Genomic DNA, 16,256 nt, shown 5'->3' with positions numbered 1-16,256 from the left:
CTTTCTGCGTTCTAAAGTGAGTCACGTTTTTTTGCACTACTTACTCGACTGGTTGTTTTAGACTACTTACAATTCAACATGTTTTGAAGCCGCAATACTTCGTATATTGTTGTTTGTTTTTTGGGTTATTCATGGTGTTTGTAGACTACTATGGTCATTTACACCAGGCCGATATTTTTTTGTTTTTCCCGTAACTGCCGACTTATAGCACGGCCCACCTCTAGGCTTTTGTAAGACACCGCGTACACGGATGAGGTGACGAGGAGGAGCCTAGGCAAACCTCCAACGCTTAGGTATCGGAATCCGGAAGTCGACCTCGGTCGGACTCGAACCCGCACCCATTGGTGTTGCAGCCGCGGATTATACCACTGCGCTATCTCGCCACACACTTCGTATATATTTTGTAAAGTAGAAAGCATACCAACCGGATGACGTAAACCCTGTATCAGGATAACAGTAACATTTTCGAAAATCATGACTATTTTCAGCATCACTTGTCTTCCCATCTTGGTCGAAAAGATAAACATCGTGTAATTTTGAAAACAGTCACTCAAAACTGTTAGTATACTTTTAAGGCCTCTCAATTTCTTCCTCAAGCAGTATTCACATGTAGTAGAAAGCATACCAACCGGACGACGTAAACCCTGTATCAGGATAACAGTAACATTTTCGAAAATCATGACATTTTCAGCATCACTTGTCTTCCCATCTTGGTCGAAAAGATCAACATCGTGTAATTTTGAAAGATGTCACTCAAAACTGCTTGAGTTCTTTAAAGGCCTCTCACACTCAATTTCTTCCTCAAGCAGTATTCACATGTCTTGTGGATCTATTCTTTTTTGGTGCTTGATATATCATTAGACTATTTTTACCACCTCTAATAAAGCCACACCTGACACCAGTTCATTCACTCTCTCCACTGTGCGTAAATGACAAATGGTAATGTATTGACAGCGCAGTCACAAAACACTATCCTAATAGCTCAAGCGATATTCAAGTCTGACAAAAAGCTGACAGGATCTCCTAACCACACGACAGCACCTTTGTCTGCTCCGTTTTTGTCTCTACCTCCACCGAAAATCCAATATATGAAAGTAACCAGACAACAGGAAATAGCATCAAAAATTGTATTGTTGTACAGCAGTTATGTGCAAATATCTTAAAATCTCTATGAACAACAGAATGTAGCTTGCACCGTGTCCCGAACTAAAATCTACAGTACCATCAAATAAAACGTTGCCTAAGCGAAAAGTAAGCGCAATAAATAAGTTATTCAAAAGCTATCACTAAAATATCAACTAAATTGCAGTCCCGAGGTGTTGCAAATCAAGGCACGGGCGGCGTCATCGGCAATACCGACGAGTAGTTGTGATTTTCGGTCTGAGCGTGATGGTATCTGCTACGGTTGGCGTAGTCTTCGTTGTCGCAAGTTAACTGCTCCGGTACCGTGCTCATCACGATGGGGCCGTGAACCAGAGAGACTCGTTCCTGATTCGTAGACCTTCGAAAATTGAAAGCGATGCAACAATACCAGACTTGGAGTCGACTTTTATCAAAATACATCAGCCAAGGCTGTGTCAACAAAAGGAGTTCGTGTACCATCCAAAAAAAGTACATTGAACGCTCTTATCCGAAAGCTCATGCTGGTGACGTCATAATTTGTGATACGATTGTTTGTATACAATGTTCTTTCCAATTCTCTACTAGTCGCTGACGATTACCCCTGACGAGTGTCAGCCAAAAATATTTTGGTTCATTTCAATATGAATATACCATTCAACTGAATACCAGACTTGTACAACTAGATAATTCAGTTGTTTAGTCGGGCTGATTACAGTGAAATGCCGGTAATCTAATTATAATCAAATTTGTGAAATCTTTCTATGCTCAAATTCCTGGTTTTCCTGAAAATGCTACAGGATAACACTGTACACTGTACAAAGTAGAGTGAAACCAAGCTTGCTGTACACGCATAAGTTTTTTCGAATTCATTAATATCATTTCAAATCTTATTTGCAAAAAAGCTGTGTCGCTATAATTCAACTTTTAATCGAATTTGGAAACGCTGTACCGTAACCTTACTTTCCGCCTTTCCTGAGAGACTTGAACAGCCCCACGATCCAATCTTTGAAGCTGAAGTTGCTGGCGACGCCGGGACTCAAGCCGCGTCCAGCTTGCGAGATGTACAGCAGCAATATCGTGAAGATTAGGATGTTGATGAGACTGTACATCCAGTTGATGAGGAACATCACTACAATACTCAGGACGACCTGAAAAAAACATTAGATATTGGTCCACGGACATTTCATGTACAATTGTACATACTTTGCCGTGTGACACTTGCGTATGTGGGTTAAAGTTAGGGTTAGCTTTGGGATTGTAAAGGCAAATAAATGCTCCAATCCCGCAGGCTAAAACCCACACGCTTGAGTATAATTTTCATTTGTTGCATGCTGAATGTCAGGCAACCATACATTTTTCGTAGTACATATAATCACAACCAGATTAAACCAGTCACAGATGCTGTGTAAGTGCAGGTATGATCAGGTCAATGATACGTTTCCCAGCACCAATGTCGAGTCATGGACTATCAATCTTGCATTGCAAGACTATTGACGCGTTTAAAGCAAGCTACAAGTGAAACTAATTCATCAAAAGGAATGTGTTCTCCATACATTTTTACAGAACCAAATATATTTGTAGGCATTTATTCACGATAGAAACAGCTATAGGATGGTCAAAAAAGTACTCTGTACAAGACTCGTTGCGAATGCCAACGATAGAAAAATGTGTTGAGTTGAGAACAACAGATATACCGCAAATTCCTTATAAAATTGTATTTAATAATAGCTATGAATAGATATAGGCTGCTGCGACGGGATTAAATGATTGGGGATAGTCGGTGTGACATCAGCAAGACAAGGAGCAACTAAATCACAATAATCAGACACAAAGTACAATAGTAATACAAAACAATTACCCCAAACAACGACATCCACCGGTTACATAGCACAGTGTACCATTCTGTTCCTGATTTGACATCCGCATACACTTTGCGGTTTTCGTTTGACGCGTCGACATGACTTTGAGCTTCGTTACAAGAATCAAAGCCTTGCTCTGCGGGACCGCTTGGCGCAGGACCAGTAGGTTCTGCCACTTCCGAGGCTGACGTGTCAAACGCGCCAACAAACGATTCCTGTTCCGTTTCCTGCAAATTGATCAGAGGTGGTCAGTAACAAAGTACTGTACTCAAGTGGGTATGATTTAAGATTTTAGCATTTAACATACACATTTATCTCCTGTGAAGTCGGAATGACATGAGTAAGGAGCATTAGCTTGTAGCTATGTTTGACTTCCTTCAAGGACGCAAATGGTTATAAAGAAAAGCGAAGCATAAAAACGGTTTTAGCGATAATCGAAAGCATCAAAGAAATTTCCTGATGAAATAAAATTTGATGCCGGCCGCTACTCCGAGATTTGCATTAGCCTTGATAACATCACACATCAATATTAGGGCTGTTCAAAAACAACTTTTTTTTCAAATCAGACTGGCTATTTGATAAAATCGTTGCGTTACCTAGAAAAAATGCTGCACACCAATTTTGTCTCAATTCCAACATATAGTGACATTGCTATAAGAGAAAAAGTTTTGGATTTTGGATATAGGCTGTCCCATGAAATTGTTAGATTGTCTTCAAAAACGATGCACAACAACCTGGACTCAATTCAAACCAGTAGAAACGAGGTTATTGATGTTTAAAATTCGATATTACCAATCATAGTATTTACAGTGATAGACCTGTAATAAATAATTGAGAATTTGCCACTGTAAATACTATATTCTTCAAATCCAAGATTTTGTACTTTAATTACTTTGCTTGTACTGGTTGAAATTTGTCGTGCATTGATTTTTCGGACAGCCTAACAATTTCATGGGGTAGCCATGCGGAAAGCATGTCCAATGTACATAAATGAACTCCCATCATATGCATAAGTATCCACTGAAATACTCAAATAACGTTGCATTGATCAATCAGTTTTATGTCAAACATCTGCTGTTAATTCAAAATAGTCAGTTGGAATACAATTTTAACAATTTATCTTGAAACAAAATTGTTGTTGCACGATTTATGCTTGTAAGCAATTTAGTGCAGTCTCTCGAAAGGTTCCAGCAATAGTCTGTCATGATATGTTCATCTCATCTATGTTGATATCTTTCTTTTGCTGTTTTGGTGGAACCTTTTCCCTGACTTTTCACTCTAATCACAAAAATGAACAGGAAATATATCAAGATGACTGAACAGGGAGCAAACTTTAATGGTCATATTCGCTTCAACTTTTTCACATGCAGATACCAATTTTCGGACCCACTGTTTGTAATCTTCCAAAAAGTTTTATTTACTGTGTCTCAGAAGGAATTCAATGCAGTGAGCTACTTTCCTAATATGAAATTGGAATCCTTCATCCGTATTCGAATATGAGGTCCATCAACGATACCAGCTTTAAACCGCTCGTTTATTAGGAGTACTAGGCATACCCACTTTGAGTTCGCTCAGCAGAAAATTGTCCATTTACAAGTCAAAAGAGTTGAGATTTTAAGGAATAATTTGACAGCTTCATACCCCTCCTTCATCTTGGTAAAATTACCACTTGATACAGGAGAAAATGTATTTTCGTTGTGCTTGTGCAATAGTTCAATTTCAAGGCTTGACAAACTTCATTTTCCACAAACAAGGGGGGGGGGGGGTTCTTCATAGGCAATTATCTATTGATGCACAGTAAAAAGTAAAAAAGCTACGATTTACTTCCTACCAAGTGAAATATTTAGGGGGTAAATACGGCTCTTGAAGTGTATACGTATTTTCTAAACTGGAATCAATGTGGCAAAACTAATGCGATATTTGTAATCAGCACCCTTGAAAACCCTAGACACGACTCGTAGATGACAAATTTGTTTTTTTCATTTTGTTGACCAGTGTATTCAATATTGGCGTCATTTGCCATCACAGACCCTCAATAGGATCCCTTTTGTTCAAGATAAACTCATCCCAACCCAGAATGGTTCTATGCAAAAACTACAAAATCCATTCAGGATCCGCCCCAAAGCTCTCTGTACAAGTACACCAATTCGCAAACAAATCACAACCCACACCACAACCAACGTAGTCCTTGACGGGGGAATAGACAGATCACTCACTTCAAAATTGCTATCAGGATTTTCCTCCGGCTGCAATCCGTCCTTAGCTGAGTCCTGTTTCAGATTGAACGTTTTATAAAGTGAATGCTCCGCATCATCTGAAACATTACAAGATACCGAGTTGAAATCCCAGTAGAACATTTTCTAGACGGCCGCTTTGCAGTGCAACATTAGGGACTCGCCAATATAACGGTCGTGAGCAAAAGATTTATCATTAATTTGATGACATCGTTAAATAACATATGCCTGTAAAAATTGTACCCCATATAACACAAGCGTAGCAATAGTACAAACACATAGTACTGAAATAAGTGATTATTAAAACAGTAATAATGAATTTATGAATATGCATCAGGCTGGAAAGTTGGGCATAACAACAAAGAGATTAGGGAGAAGAGTGTGGGCACCGTTTTGAAGATGCCGAAAGATGAAGAGGAAGCTGGGAAGTTTGAAGTCAGGAGTTTCGACATTTTTGGTCACTTGCGTAGAGTTAGAATCGCAGGTTGTGAACCCCGGATTTGGACCAAATACCTAAAACCATATTGAGCAAGTGGCACTAAATGTTTAGTTCCCTTGAGACATCCACCCCAGGCGGTAACGTGTCATGCATTATCACTGCCGCCAAGCATCCCATGCTGGCTTATTGCATCAGGGTCATAATTTTGCAATATTCAAACAAGTCTCGTGTAATTGTCCAGTGTCGCATAGAATGTTACCTATATTATTGCCACACACAACATTTCGAATCCTTTGATCAAGGCAAAACCTCTTACTATCCAATGTCGGAAATGTAAGCGAGTTCAGTTGAATACGATATATCGCCAATTTTTCCTTAGTCGGAGGATAACTTTGAATATTGACACAAGTAAAACAAATTCTTTCCATTCATTTATTAATCGAATGCTTCATATTTGCGAATGGAATGTAAACGCCTGGCACAGTTCAGAAGGAAAAATCAAACAATGCACCTAATACGAAATAGTGTTTCAAGTAAGCTAACGCGTAACTCCATTGACATTACAAGAGCAGCAATATCAGAACGTACCGTAAAGTCACGCCCACAATACAAACAGCAAATAGACTTTGTCGTATTTCTAAATTTCACTTCGGTAAACTACTGTGTAAATCAGTTGAATTTATACCACAGCAAATCGAACCACGTCTATAACAAAACACGATTGCCACTATCAAGATTATCAAATACAGCGCAAGATTACAGAATATCATCAACAAACTCATGTAGTAATGGTCAAATGTTACGGAATGAAACACAAAGGATAATGGGTAGAACCTACGTAATATATAGATAATGTGAACGCAGTTAGCAAAGAAAACTGTTTACATTATCCTGTCCCAGTGTTTTATTTCACAGAGGGTAGGGAATATGTAACGTTCCGTGAATATACCAGCCATATATTTCAGCATGATGTATTGCGAACTTCCATCGTTCGAGACTTTGTGTAACGACATATTTATACCAAGAGCAGCGATAAATATCCTTAGCGACATTATCATTACTCCCGGCGTAACAGTGTACACACGGGCGCTACGACACAATAGTTGTTGAAGAGCGTAAAGGAACTTAATCTGACATAAAGAAACGGAACGAATTTCGTTCACAAGTACATTTCATGGATGATCGATGATGAATACTAGCGTTGCTGTTGAACCACAACACACCAGAACATATCCTGTTACTAATGAAAATTCCAACACGAGTAGCCTACCTGTGTTTCCGTTTGGAGAATTCACCACGATGTCTTCTTCCTGAAATGATCAATTAATAGTCATAATGACTTGTTGACGGATATCGTGCATTCTACTTACAGCTCTCGATGTTTCCGGATTGGCGTTGAAATCTTGATTGGATTTTATTCGAAACAGATTTTGCCGAGCGTCCTTGTACTCTTGAAGTGCGTCGTCTGTATTCTTGACATCAAACTCTGTGACGTCCTAGTAAAACGCACCAGAGTCCGTGCTGGGCCTTGCATTACATATACATATCCGGGCCTTACTGGTCCTACTTGGTCAAATACGTTGCTGGATACAGTCAGAACTCATAACTACATCACACTATGCACGAATTGGGCCATATTGACATAATGTAAAATTAAGAACATTGCTCCCTTATAAATCGGTCCTATCGTGTCACATCTAAGTAACAAGGCATTGCTAAGAACAAGTACAATATCTTGACACCGGCGATTTAGATTATGTCAAAAACCACCAGATATTGGTGCACAGCATGGTAGGCTGTGTATTGTATCAAAAGCTAACTACGTCATGAATTCAGAATAAAGGACAGGAACATGAAGGGGATACGAAAAGTAGAGACCAAAAGCATATTTCGCTCCAATTATGATTTCATTGACAAGGAGTTAGACTCAAGGACTTTATGACCTGCTAATTAGTCAGATAGTCAACACATGCTAACCACACAAGACCCAAAACATAGATTGAAAAAGAAATTCCAAATATAGTCGATTCGTGCACCTTCATTTTCAAGGCTATCTCCAAGAAAGAAAGAAATTGTAGTTGGATTTGCGACAGCATTGAAGTAACTAACTAAATGTAAACATTCGGCAGATTGTAAAAATGTCTCTTAGTAATTTAAATCGCGTATAACTTTCTCATTGAATCATGGGTGTCGATAACAAATCTGGACATATGCGGTAATTTGCGACAGAGATGAAGCAACAAACCAAAGGCTAGTACCTAATAGGCCTACATGACTTTCCCTTTCATACATACAAAACCAATATTTCAAGAGTTTCTTGGAGGTACATAACTTCAATACAAATTTGATTAGTATATTCCTATTGAAATGAACCCGAATATTTTCGGCTGACACTAGTCAGGGGTAATCGTCGGCAGCTAGTGGAGAATTGAAAAGAACATTGTACAATTGTACATCAACAATCGTATCAGTATTAACCGTGGACTACTTCGCAACCAGAACAATATTCTAATGCATTGCACAATATTCAATAAATCATTGTATCCGTGGAAAAGTATCACATATCAACTGTAAAGATACCAGCCACCAGCGAGGTGTACAGTCCGATAAAACTTGGTACTCACAGCATCAGACGCTTTAGCTACGTGTTCCATCCCGCAGTCCATCATCAGAGCGAAATGCGCGTAATCCACCACAGCGTACACCAACATAAAGTTGCAAGTGATCATGGGAGAAATCACGTTGAGGTTTCCGATCAAGATGAACAAAAGAGAGAGCCCAGCAACAAAGCATATGGCAACGATCGGTGTCTTGTTTGGGCCGTACTGAAACGTCAAGCGTTGTAGTTGGTGCGAAAAATAGTATTCTGACATCACAAAACTCACGCCCTTGCCAAAACATTTGATGAAGGGCACCACATTTTGATCCGCTATCGATTGGAGGACACGCGGTGCGCCGTATAGCCCTTGTAATAAAGTAAAAAGCATTGAATGGATCGCATAATACATTTCAAACTTGCATCATGTAGGCGCTAGGAAAGCCCCCTCTGGGGTATCAACGGTTCCATCGTCACATCAGGACGAAGGCCTACAATCGAGATCATATCGATTCGAGCTATGTGTTACATCTGCATCTCATTAATACCAATGGTATCATTAAGTAGCCTACATCTTGACCAGTAGCGAACACTTATTAGAAAAAAGTTACTGTTTAAGAACATGGAATCGAACATGCCCTACCTGTATACATTAGCCTCATTAAAACCTTAAAATTGGCCCTTACACTATTAAAAGTCATATTTGGTAAAGCATTACAAGTGTATGTAAAGTATCGCTGGGAATATGTAGGCCCCTTCAATGCTGAAACTGAAATTCGAACCATTAAGGTCCAACATCCAAGTATTGTAGCTGAGCCGAGGCATCGTGCACCATGCATAGTGTACACAATTATTCTCTACCCATGAATTAGTTAAGCAGATTTACGAAGCTTTAAAGAGCAAGTAGCAACACATTGCACTGCTATACAGCTGTAGGATACATGTGCACAGTCACAGAAAGCAAAGCTATGTTCAGGTTTGACATCAAGCGATGCACATGTACCACAAGACACCACGTTACACCCCAAGATAGGTACGGACGTACGGTAGTCTAATAGAAAGACATATTTAGAAAGATAGAAGACACAAAAAGCTCAGCAATTATCCATACGAAATTTCATCAAAAAATTACCAAAACTATTTGGTCTTTTATATCAATAATTTCTACATTGTAGGATTTTGAAATTATAGAAAAGATATTCACACTTCACACTACGCTACAGTATTCACGCATTATATACAAAGCACACTGCACCCACCACTATAATATGTGCTGCCAAACAAAGTTATTTGCATTCCCAAGCGTGCAAGTTAGGGTTGTCCATAATTTGGAAAATCTCACAAATGCTGCGTATCCATTTCTCATTCTATAGATTATTGATAAAAAACGTCAATGAGCCTGCAATGAGCTCTCAGGAAAGTCGTTAAGATTTGTCTAAATGCGTTTGAAAGTAGCTGCTGTAGAGTGGGCGTGCCAGCGACCATAGAACGGAGAAAAGACTAATAATCACGAAATCACGGCTCTTGATTGGTTAATCAGTTATGCTAGAATGATCACGACCGCAGCAACTTTCTGATTACGTGCTTCTACTCATTAAAGAAGTTTGCTAACGGCGATGATTCTGTAGGGGCATTGTAGGTTGGTGATTTAACAATAATATGTGACACCTGGTGATTTAATGTTTTAGTTAAAAAGTCAGTTACGATAGGTTCATAGCAGCAAAAGCCTATTGCAGACATGGCAGAGGTGTAACAGAGAATGATTGTGAACTTGTAGGACTAAATATAAATCCGAGAAACATCTAGTCTGATATGCTTGTGATTACGCCGAGTCCTCCTGCTTTTCTGGGTGCAGGTAAAGTATTAGCCATCGCCAAACTGGTGCAGCACAGCATGTGAGATGGATGCTGCGGGTGACAATCCTGCATGCTTATAAGATGATATGTGGATCGACCAGGTAGCTTACATTGGAACTACGAAGAAGTGGAACTATCGCATCGATTAAATCCATTTATATATGAATGTCTGGTTTGATTTAAACATCAGTCGTGATGCAGCCAGTGATGATCTATGATTCATTTGGGACAGGCTATAAGCTCTACAAGCAAACTGTAGTTTTGCTGACCCTACCAGCATAGTATGTGCATACCTTTAGATCTCTTTCACTGGTATGATAGAGGACTTTGACAGCACTTACGGGTAGATTCATATTGCTGTAAGAATCGGACAGGTGCCACGCATAAACGGACGATTCAGTCCATCCTTAGAGCATTCAAAACTTAAATTATATACCACGACCAGAGCCAAATGAGGTCAGACAAAGTATTAGCACTGTTAAGATTCATATTTGTAATCAATGATGGTAGATCCCTTCTGAAACTAGAAATTCGTACGCTACTTGCATAACTGCCATTGCAATGTTTCTTTGTGTGTTTTCCCTCGATGAAAGCAAGGTACACCCTACACAGACTACAACGGTTACCTTCACAATAACCCAGTCATGTTTCAAACGTTTTTGTGAAGCAGCTGTCTTTTGTTCGTTATGTAATATGTTACTAAACATATCCCGAATCAATCTCAAATCATCATATGCGAACCAACCTACAATGCGCTTACAGATTCACCGCCGTTACCAGACTCCTCGAACAGCTGATCAGCAAGCCGCCACTGTCATAGTCATTCAGGCATAGCCGCTTACCCAATCAATCGCCGTGATTTCATGATTCCTAGTATTCTCGCCGTTCTATGGTCGCTGGTACGCCCACTCTGTAGCAGCCACTTTCAAACGCATTTAGACAAATCTTAACGACTTTCTTCTGAACTTATTGCAGGCTCATCGATGTTTTTTATCAATAATCTATACAATGAGACATGGATACGCAGGATTTGTGAGATTTTCCAAATTATGGACAACCCTAGTGCAAGTATTCGATTTCGGCTCATGCAAATTTCCAAGCTAAGCATGACCTTACCTGTGCTGCAAGAAGATGTACTGGACATGTACAAGCCAGCAAGCCAAAGAAATGACACTGCAGAAACCTTATGAACAAAGCAATGTTACATGTGACACACACACATAAATCACCACTCTTCATGCTCCAGTAAATACACATCACAACATCTTGCGTTGCATATGTATACACCTAGCATAACATATGACATCAATGAATTGCATATATACTATACCAATGTATAGTATGTATCATAAACACACCACTGTAGGCTACATGCAAACAAACAGGCAGCAGCAACAAATCAAATGTTACAATTGCACCAAAATAAAGAAATATTACACTCACTTTCTCTGCTATCATGAAGTCATTTTGCAGCGCTGACCTTAAGCACGTTGATCCAAGCAGCAGCACAAATAAGAGGTATAGGAGGAACCTTCAAAAACATCATTGAATGAAAAATATTAATTTCCCAAGATTCATAGGGTGGCAGCAAGACATGTAGACAGGATAGATCAGGATTAAACCAAAAATCCAGTGACATACGGCATAAAATCAATGCTATCCAGTACAAGAACACATGATAAAACTAAGTCGTAGCATATTGCTGCCATCGTGAAAATGATATTTACATGCGAGAGAATCATTAGAAAAGATTTAAAAAACAACCAACAATCAATAACTTACGTTAAAAATATTGCAGACAGTGTCCCGAGAGGTATGCTTTTTTTCGGAGTTTTAAGGTCGCCAGACATATTCACACCTAAAATTCAAGACATGACATGCGATTCTCGGATTTCATAATATAAAACGAAATCTACCAGCCATGACACCGGTCGCTGTTGGGAAAAATACACCGAACACAGAAAAAAAGTCCTCTCCCTCTGTGTATGATTGATATGTATTGTTTGACAGCACTTCCGCCGAATAGCCCACGAATCCGACAGCTGAAAACACCAAAATTCACATATGGAAATAGTAACGAGGGATAATAGTCAAAGAGTATTCTTAGCGCAACTTCACTTCGATATGTCAGATTTTGGCCAGGTCAAGGCTCTGGCTATGTTCCTGCTTATAAGCACGAAGTCATGTGGCAGACTTACCCGGATCTGTATGAATTGCTGTGCCTATTATGAAATCGCTGGTTGATACAATAAGGACAAGCAGCAGTAACAATTGCAAACGTATCACCCACTTCACACCTGCGAAAGGTCAAATATTTCACATCCGATCACGATGAATATACTCGAGCAATTCATAACCGACTTACCAGCAAGGTTAATTCCAACGAGTACTAAAAGTGTAACGGCCGCCGTGCCGCGAATTGCCCAAGGATTAGTCCACCCTATCGTGTCTGTTATAGATTCGGCAAATCCAGTGCAGTATAATGCAGAAACCGAACACTGTTCATGAACAAGTGCATTACACATATGTTGTCAAATCCCCAGAGGTGGTCAAAGTAGTCAAGAAAGCTACTCAAGTAGAAGTAGCGACGAAAAAAATCCACTCAAGTACGAGTAGAAGTACTTCTTCTACAAGCAACCTAAAACTACTTGAAGTAGAAGTAGAATTGACCGACTTTAAATCTACTCAAGTAAGTAGTTGTGAAAACGATCGTAATTCGTTCAAATGGATTGTCAAAAGGTGCAAATTGAACTATGCGAAAGGTGCCGAGCTCGATTCATATTGATGCATACAAGGAGGTAGGCTATCCAATTTTCGACAGCATAGGCATACGTCCGCAGCAAGGGATGAGAATGAGAGTATTGATACGGAAATGCGATACTAATCCTCTTGTTTTCTCGAACAGCACGTTTTAGAAAATATCATGGTATGGCGCCCTCCCCCATATTATTAAGCCCGTAGTTTAGTCGTAGAGCAATACGGAGAAGTTGTACTGTGTAAACACTTTGCGCAATTAGTAAACGTTAATAAAAAATATGGTGAACCGTAAAAACGCCATATTGTGTAGCTTTATTTCCGGAAATTAACCGCATTACTACACTTGCTTTTATACTTCAACATGTATGTTATCCAAACAAAAGAACTGATATTAATTAGAACTCAAAGTATATGATACTGGGATTTGAAAGTGAATTATAAATACTACTTCAAAAAGCGGAACATGTATTTCATGTCTTTATTCCAGAAAGTTTCAAAGGTGGTAATGTGGTATGGTAAAACAGCTCCAAAAATAAAATAAAAAAGCAAGAGTCCACTTTTCCACATTAGGACACGCCATGGACATGCTGAATTATGATATGATAAGTAAATGCTAGTTTGCGCAACATCAGTTTCAAACGTTGTGATGGGCCATATATAGCCTACTATGATGAAATATTTCATATGGGCAAAGGGTGAAAATGTGGTGTGAACGGAGCCAAGCCAACCCGCTACCTAAATTATACTCAACGATACTTTCGTGCAATCATACTGGTTTCTCCGCGCGCGACAAAAATTCTGAGCTTTACTCAACTTTTATGAAAATTTAATGTTTATACTCCGTGAAAACAGTCCCGAAAATCCTCAGGCTATCTTCCTGAATGGAGCATTGAACTACTTCTATTCGACAAAATGAAAATAGCAAAAAGTAAGTAAGTAGATCACAAAATATTACCAAGTAGAAGTAGAAGTAGCAAAAATCAGATCTACTTGAGTAAGTACCAGAAGTAGCGGAAAACTACTTGCGTACTTTGAAAAAGTAGAAGTACTTCGTTACTGACCACCTCTGCTAATCCCTACATGGTAAAAGTAATGATAAGTAGGCCTGGCCATGCACACAATGACTAGAACACTCTAATTTCACTCTTGTAATGATTAAAAAGATATTAACAGAGTAATTTTGCAATTGCTTTCCAAGTACTTGATATTATCCAAGCACCGAAGTATAATCGAAAGTGCTATTAGCAATGCTCTGCCACATGCTTAGAAAGATCATGGAAATGGCATTACTGAACCAAGCACTTTTTGCAACAATATCACGTATGAAGCAATTAATGGATGATACATAATTGAATCCTCGATTTCCTAGTACAACTGAATAACGATACACCTACCAAACCCAGTGCGTACATCACTCCTGCAGCTCCACCGATTTTCCCACCAAGCACATGGGAAATGATAAAATACACCCCTCCGGTGCTGAAGTCGCACAGATAGTCGCAGATACCAATCGCAGCTAACGATGACAATAGGGAAACACTAATTGTCAAGAAAACGATGAATATAGACATCCCAACTCCTGCATTTCCCTAAATATACGATATCAAATTGGTAATAAGTCATCATTCATTTTATAATGAGTAGGCCTACAGCAGAGAAATCTGAATTTTTTTTCAACAACAGACTAAGATAGAAAATTAAAACCAACCCACCACCATCCATCCTGTTCGCATGAATAAGACCACGCCGAAAATATTAATCAGACATGATGTGAACACCCCGTCCCATGTACCGAAGAGTACAGGATGCCTGATGAAGAAATGAGTTTTCCACCATGGCTTCTTTGTCTGCAAATTGAATGAAGGTTAAGTCCACGAAACACAGTTGTTGAAGCTAGTTACCCAAAGTCGAGCTTTACAGGGATACAAATCTACATCCTCTATCATGATTTTAGCTACTTGTGTCCTGCACACTTCTGGATCAGGGCATATTTGGCATTGAATCAGGCTGATATGAAGGAGTGAAGGTGTTCGATTACTCATGAACTTTACTTCTTGTCCCATGAAAGGAGCATTGATTGACTTTGATTGTTGTAAATATCACAGCAAACATCTAGCAACTAGCCTACCTGTGAAGTTTCTTCATCAAATAACTCCGTCAGTTTTTGTTCATCTGTTGGGTTGGCCGATTCTCCATCCATACTACTCCCAATTCATTGGGGGTTATTCATAGATTGCTGAACCCAACAGATGGGTTATCAACAGAAATGAGGCTAGAAACTTAAAAGATCCTGCACTTCTGGAATATATAGACTCGTCAAGTGACAGCCACTGTAATATATTGCGGTACTTCGTTAACAATCATGCCTAGAAACTTTATGACCATATCAAATCGATGGTTAAAATATTTCTGCATCAATTGATATTAGTGAACACCGAACAGATTCTCACAGGTCGACATACAGTCAGCGGTATATAGTCGATATGAAGTACCGTACCTTTGTTTTGAGCAGCCTATTCATCGCATATTCTTGTTATTTCAACTTTCAATTTACTGCCTACAACATTACTACATACTGAATTTTGTGTTGAGTAGTTTTTGGACTAATTTATAGTTTTACCACTTTATGTATGGTACGTTATGATAAATTGTCACAGCCATCATTTGGCCATATTATATATAGCCTGGTGACGTTTGAGTGCCTTTCAATTAGATATGAAATCGCGCCTTGTCATAACACCCGTTCATAACATTACATTGTCAGAAAGTCGAAATGTGTCAACTGCCATTCAACATTACTTTGACAGTATATGCTTAGTAGGCTATTTTTTCGAGAATTTTACATTCTTCCAATTTCTATCCATGCAATGTGTGAATGTGACTAGATTGATTTGTCTGAAAGCTTTGAAAATCACTATAGTATTCAGTCACATCTGTTTTACTGCTGCTGAGTCAGAATGCTTCACTTCAGTAGGCTAATCGCTGTGTGAGGAGAGCGCATATAGTTCCAACAACGTAACGTCTCCGAGATATAGCCTACCGTACCTACCGTATAATGCTTTGCTAAGCGTAAGCATATAGCTTGATCAAAACACTGATCTCATTTACAAGTGAAGCGATATTTGACAGATTCAATCATTTCACACAAGCGTGAAAGTCATCATGATATGAAGACTAACCTAGTAACTGAGTCGTGGTAATATTATCTGTTTCAATAAGCGGAATATCGTGATATTATCTATGCATATGAACTTGATCAAAATTGATTCATGATTCAAGTTCGGTACGGATATTGCTTACTAGTATTGATGTGGATGTATCACGCACGGTATCCCTGAAAATTATAACTCAAGAAGAAATATCATACAGGCTACTTATGGGCTATCTCAAGCT

At 39.0% G+C, this 16,256-nt stretch overlaps 1 protein-coding gene across 1 annotated transcript; it reads right to left on the bottom strand.

Annotated features, from left to right (window-relative positions):
• Nucleotides 1–1,113: 1,113 nt before the first annotated feature.
• Nucleotides 1,114–16,221, bottom strand: LOC145439032 (solute carrier family 12 member 8-like). Its single transcript, XM_080316493.1, has 17 exons — nucleotides 14,992–16,221; nucleotides 14,576–14,710; nucleotides 14,258–14,452; nucleotides 12,472–12,604; nucleotides 12,305–12,403; nucleotides 12,023–12,148; nucleotides 11,889–11,964; nucleotides 11,550–11,637; nucleotides 11,223–11,289; nucleotides 8,540–8,619; nucleotides 8,279–8,479; nucleotides 7,025–7,150; nucleotides 6,925–6,964; nucleotides 5,198–5,295; nucleotides 2,981–3,208; nucleotides 2,083–2,270; nucleotides 1,114–1,501 (listed from the first exon to the last, which is right to left on the bottom strand). The coding sequence occupies exons 1-17, from the start codon at nucleotides 15,061–15,063 to the stop codon at nucleotides 1,327–1,329; spliced, it is 2,127 nt and encodes a 708-aa protein (XP_080172619.1). The 5' UTR covers nucleotides 15,064–16,221; the 3' UTR covers nucleotides 1,114–1,326.
• Nucleotides 16,222–16,256: the final 35 nt, after the last annotated feature.

The sequence above is a fragment of the Botryllus schlosseri genome, chromosome 5 (genome assembly GCF_051294905.1).
Source record: "Botryllus schlosseri isolate E-star chromosome 5, Bs_hap1, whole genome shotgun sequence".
Classification (NCBI taxonomy): domain Eukaryota; kingdom Metazoa; phylum Chordata; class Ascidiacea; order Stolidobranchia; family Styelidae; genus Botryllus; species Botryllus schlosseri.
The sequence above is the reverse complement of the archived record's forward strand: the minus strand, read 5'-3'. Positions and strand labels throughout refer to the sequence as shown.

Excerpts from the sequence above, each read along its gene's own strand:
- LOC145439032 (XM_080316493.1), bottom strand. The coding sequence starts at position 15,063 with ATGGATGGAGAATCGGCCAACCCAACAGATGAACAAAAACTGACGGAG. Across the intron at positions 7,151-8,278 it reads TAGCTAAAGCGTCTGATGCT|GACGTCACAGAGTTTGATGT; the intron begins GTGAGTACCAAG and ends GCGTTTTACTAG. Across the intron at positions 5,296-6,924 it reads TTCTCCAAACGGAAACACAG|ATGATGCGGAGCATTCACTT; the intron begins GTAGGCTACTCG and ends GTAATGTTTCAG.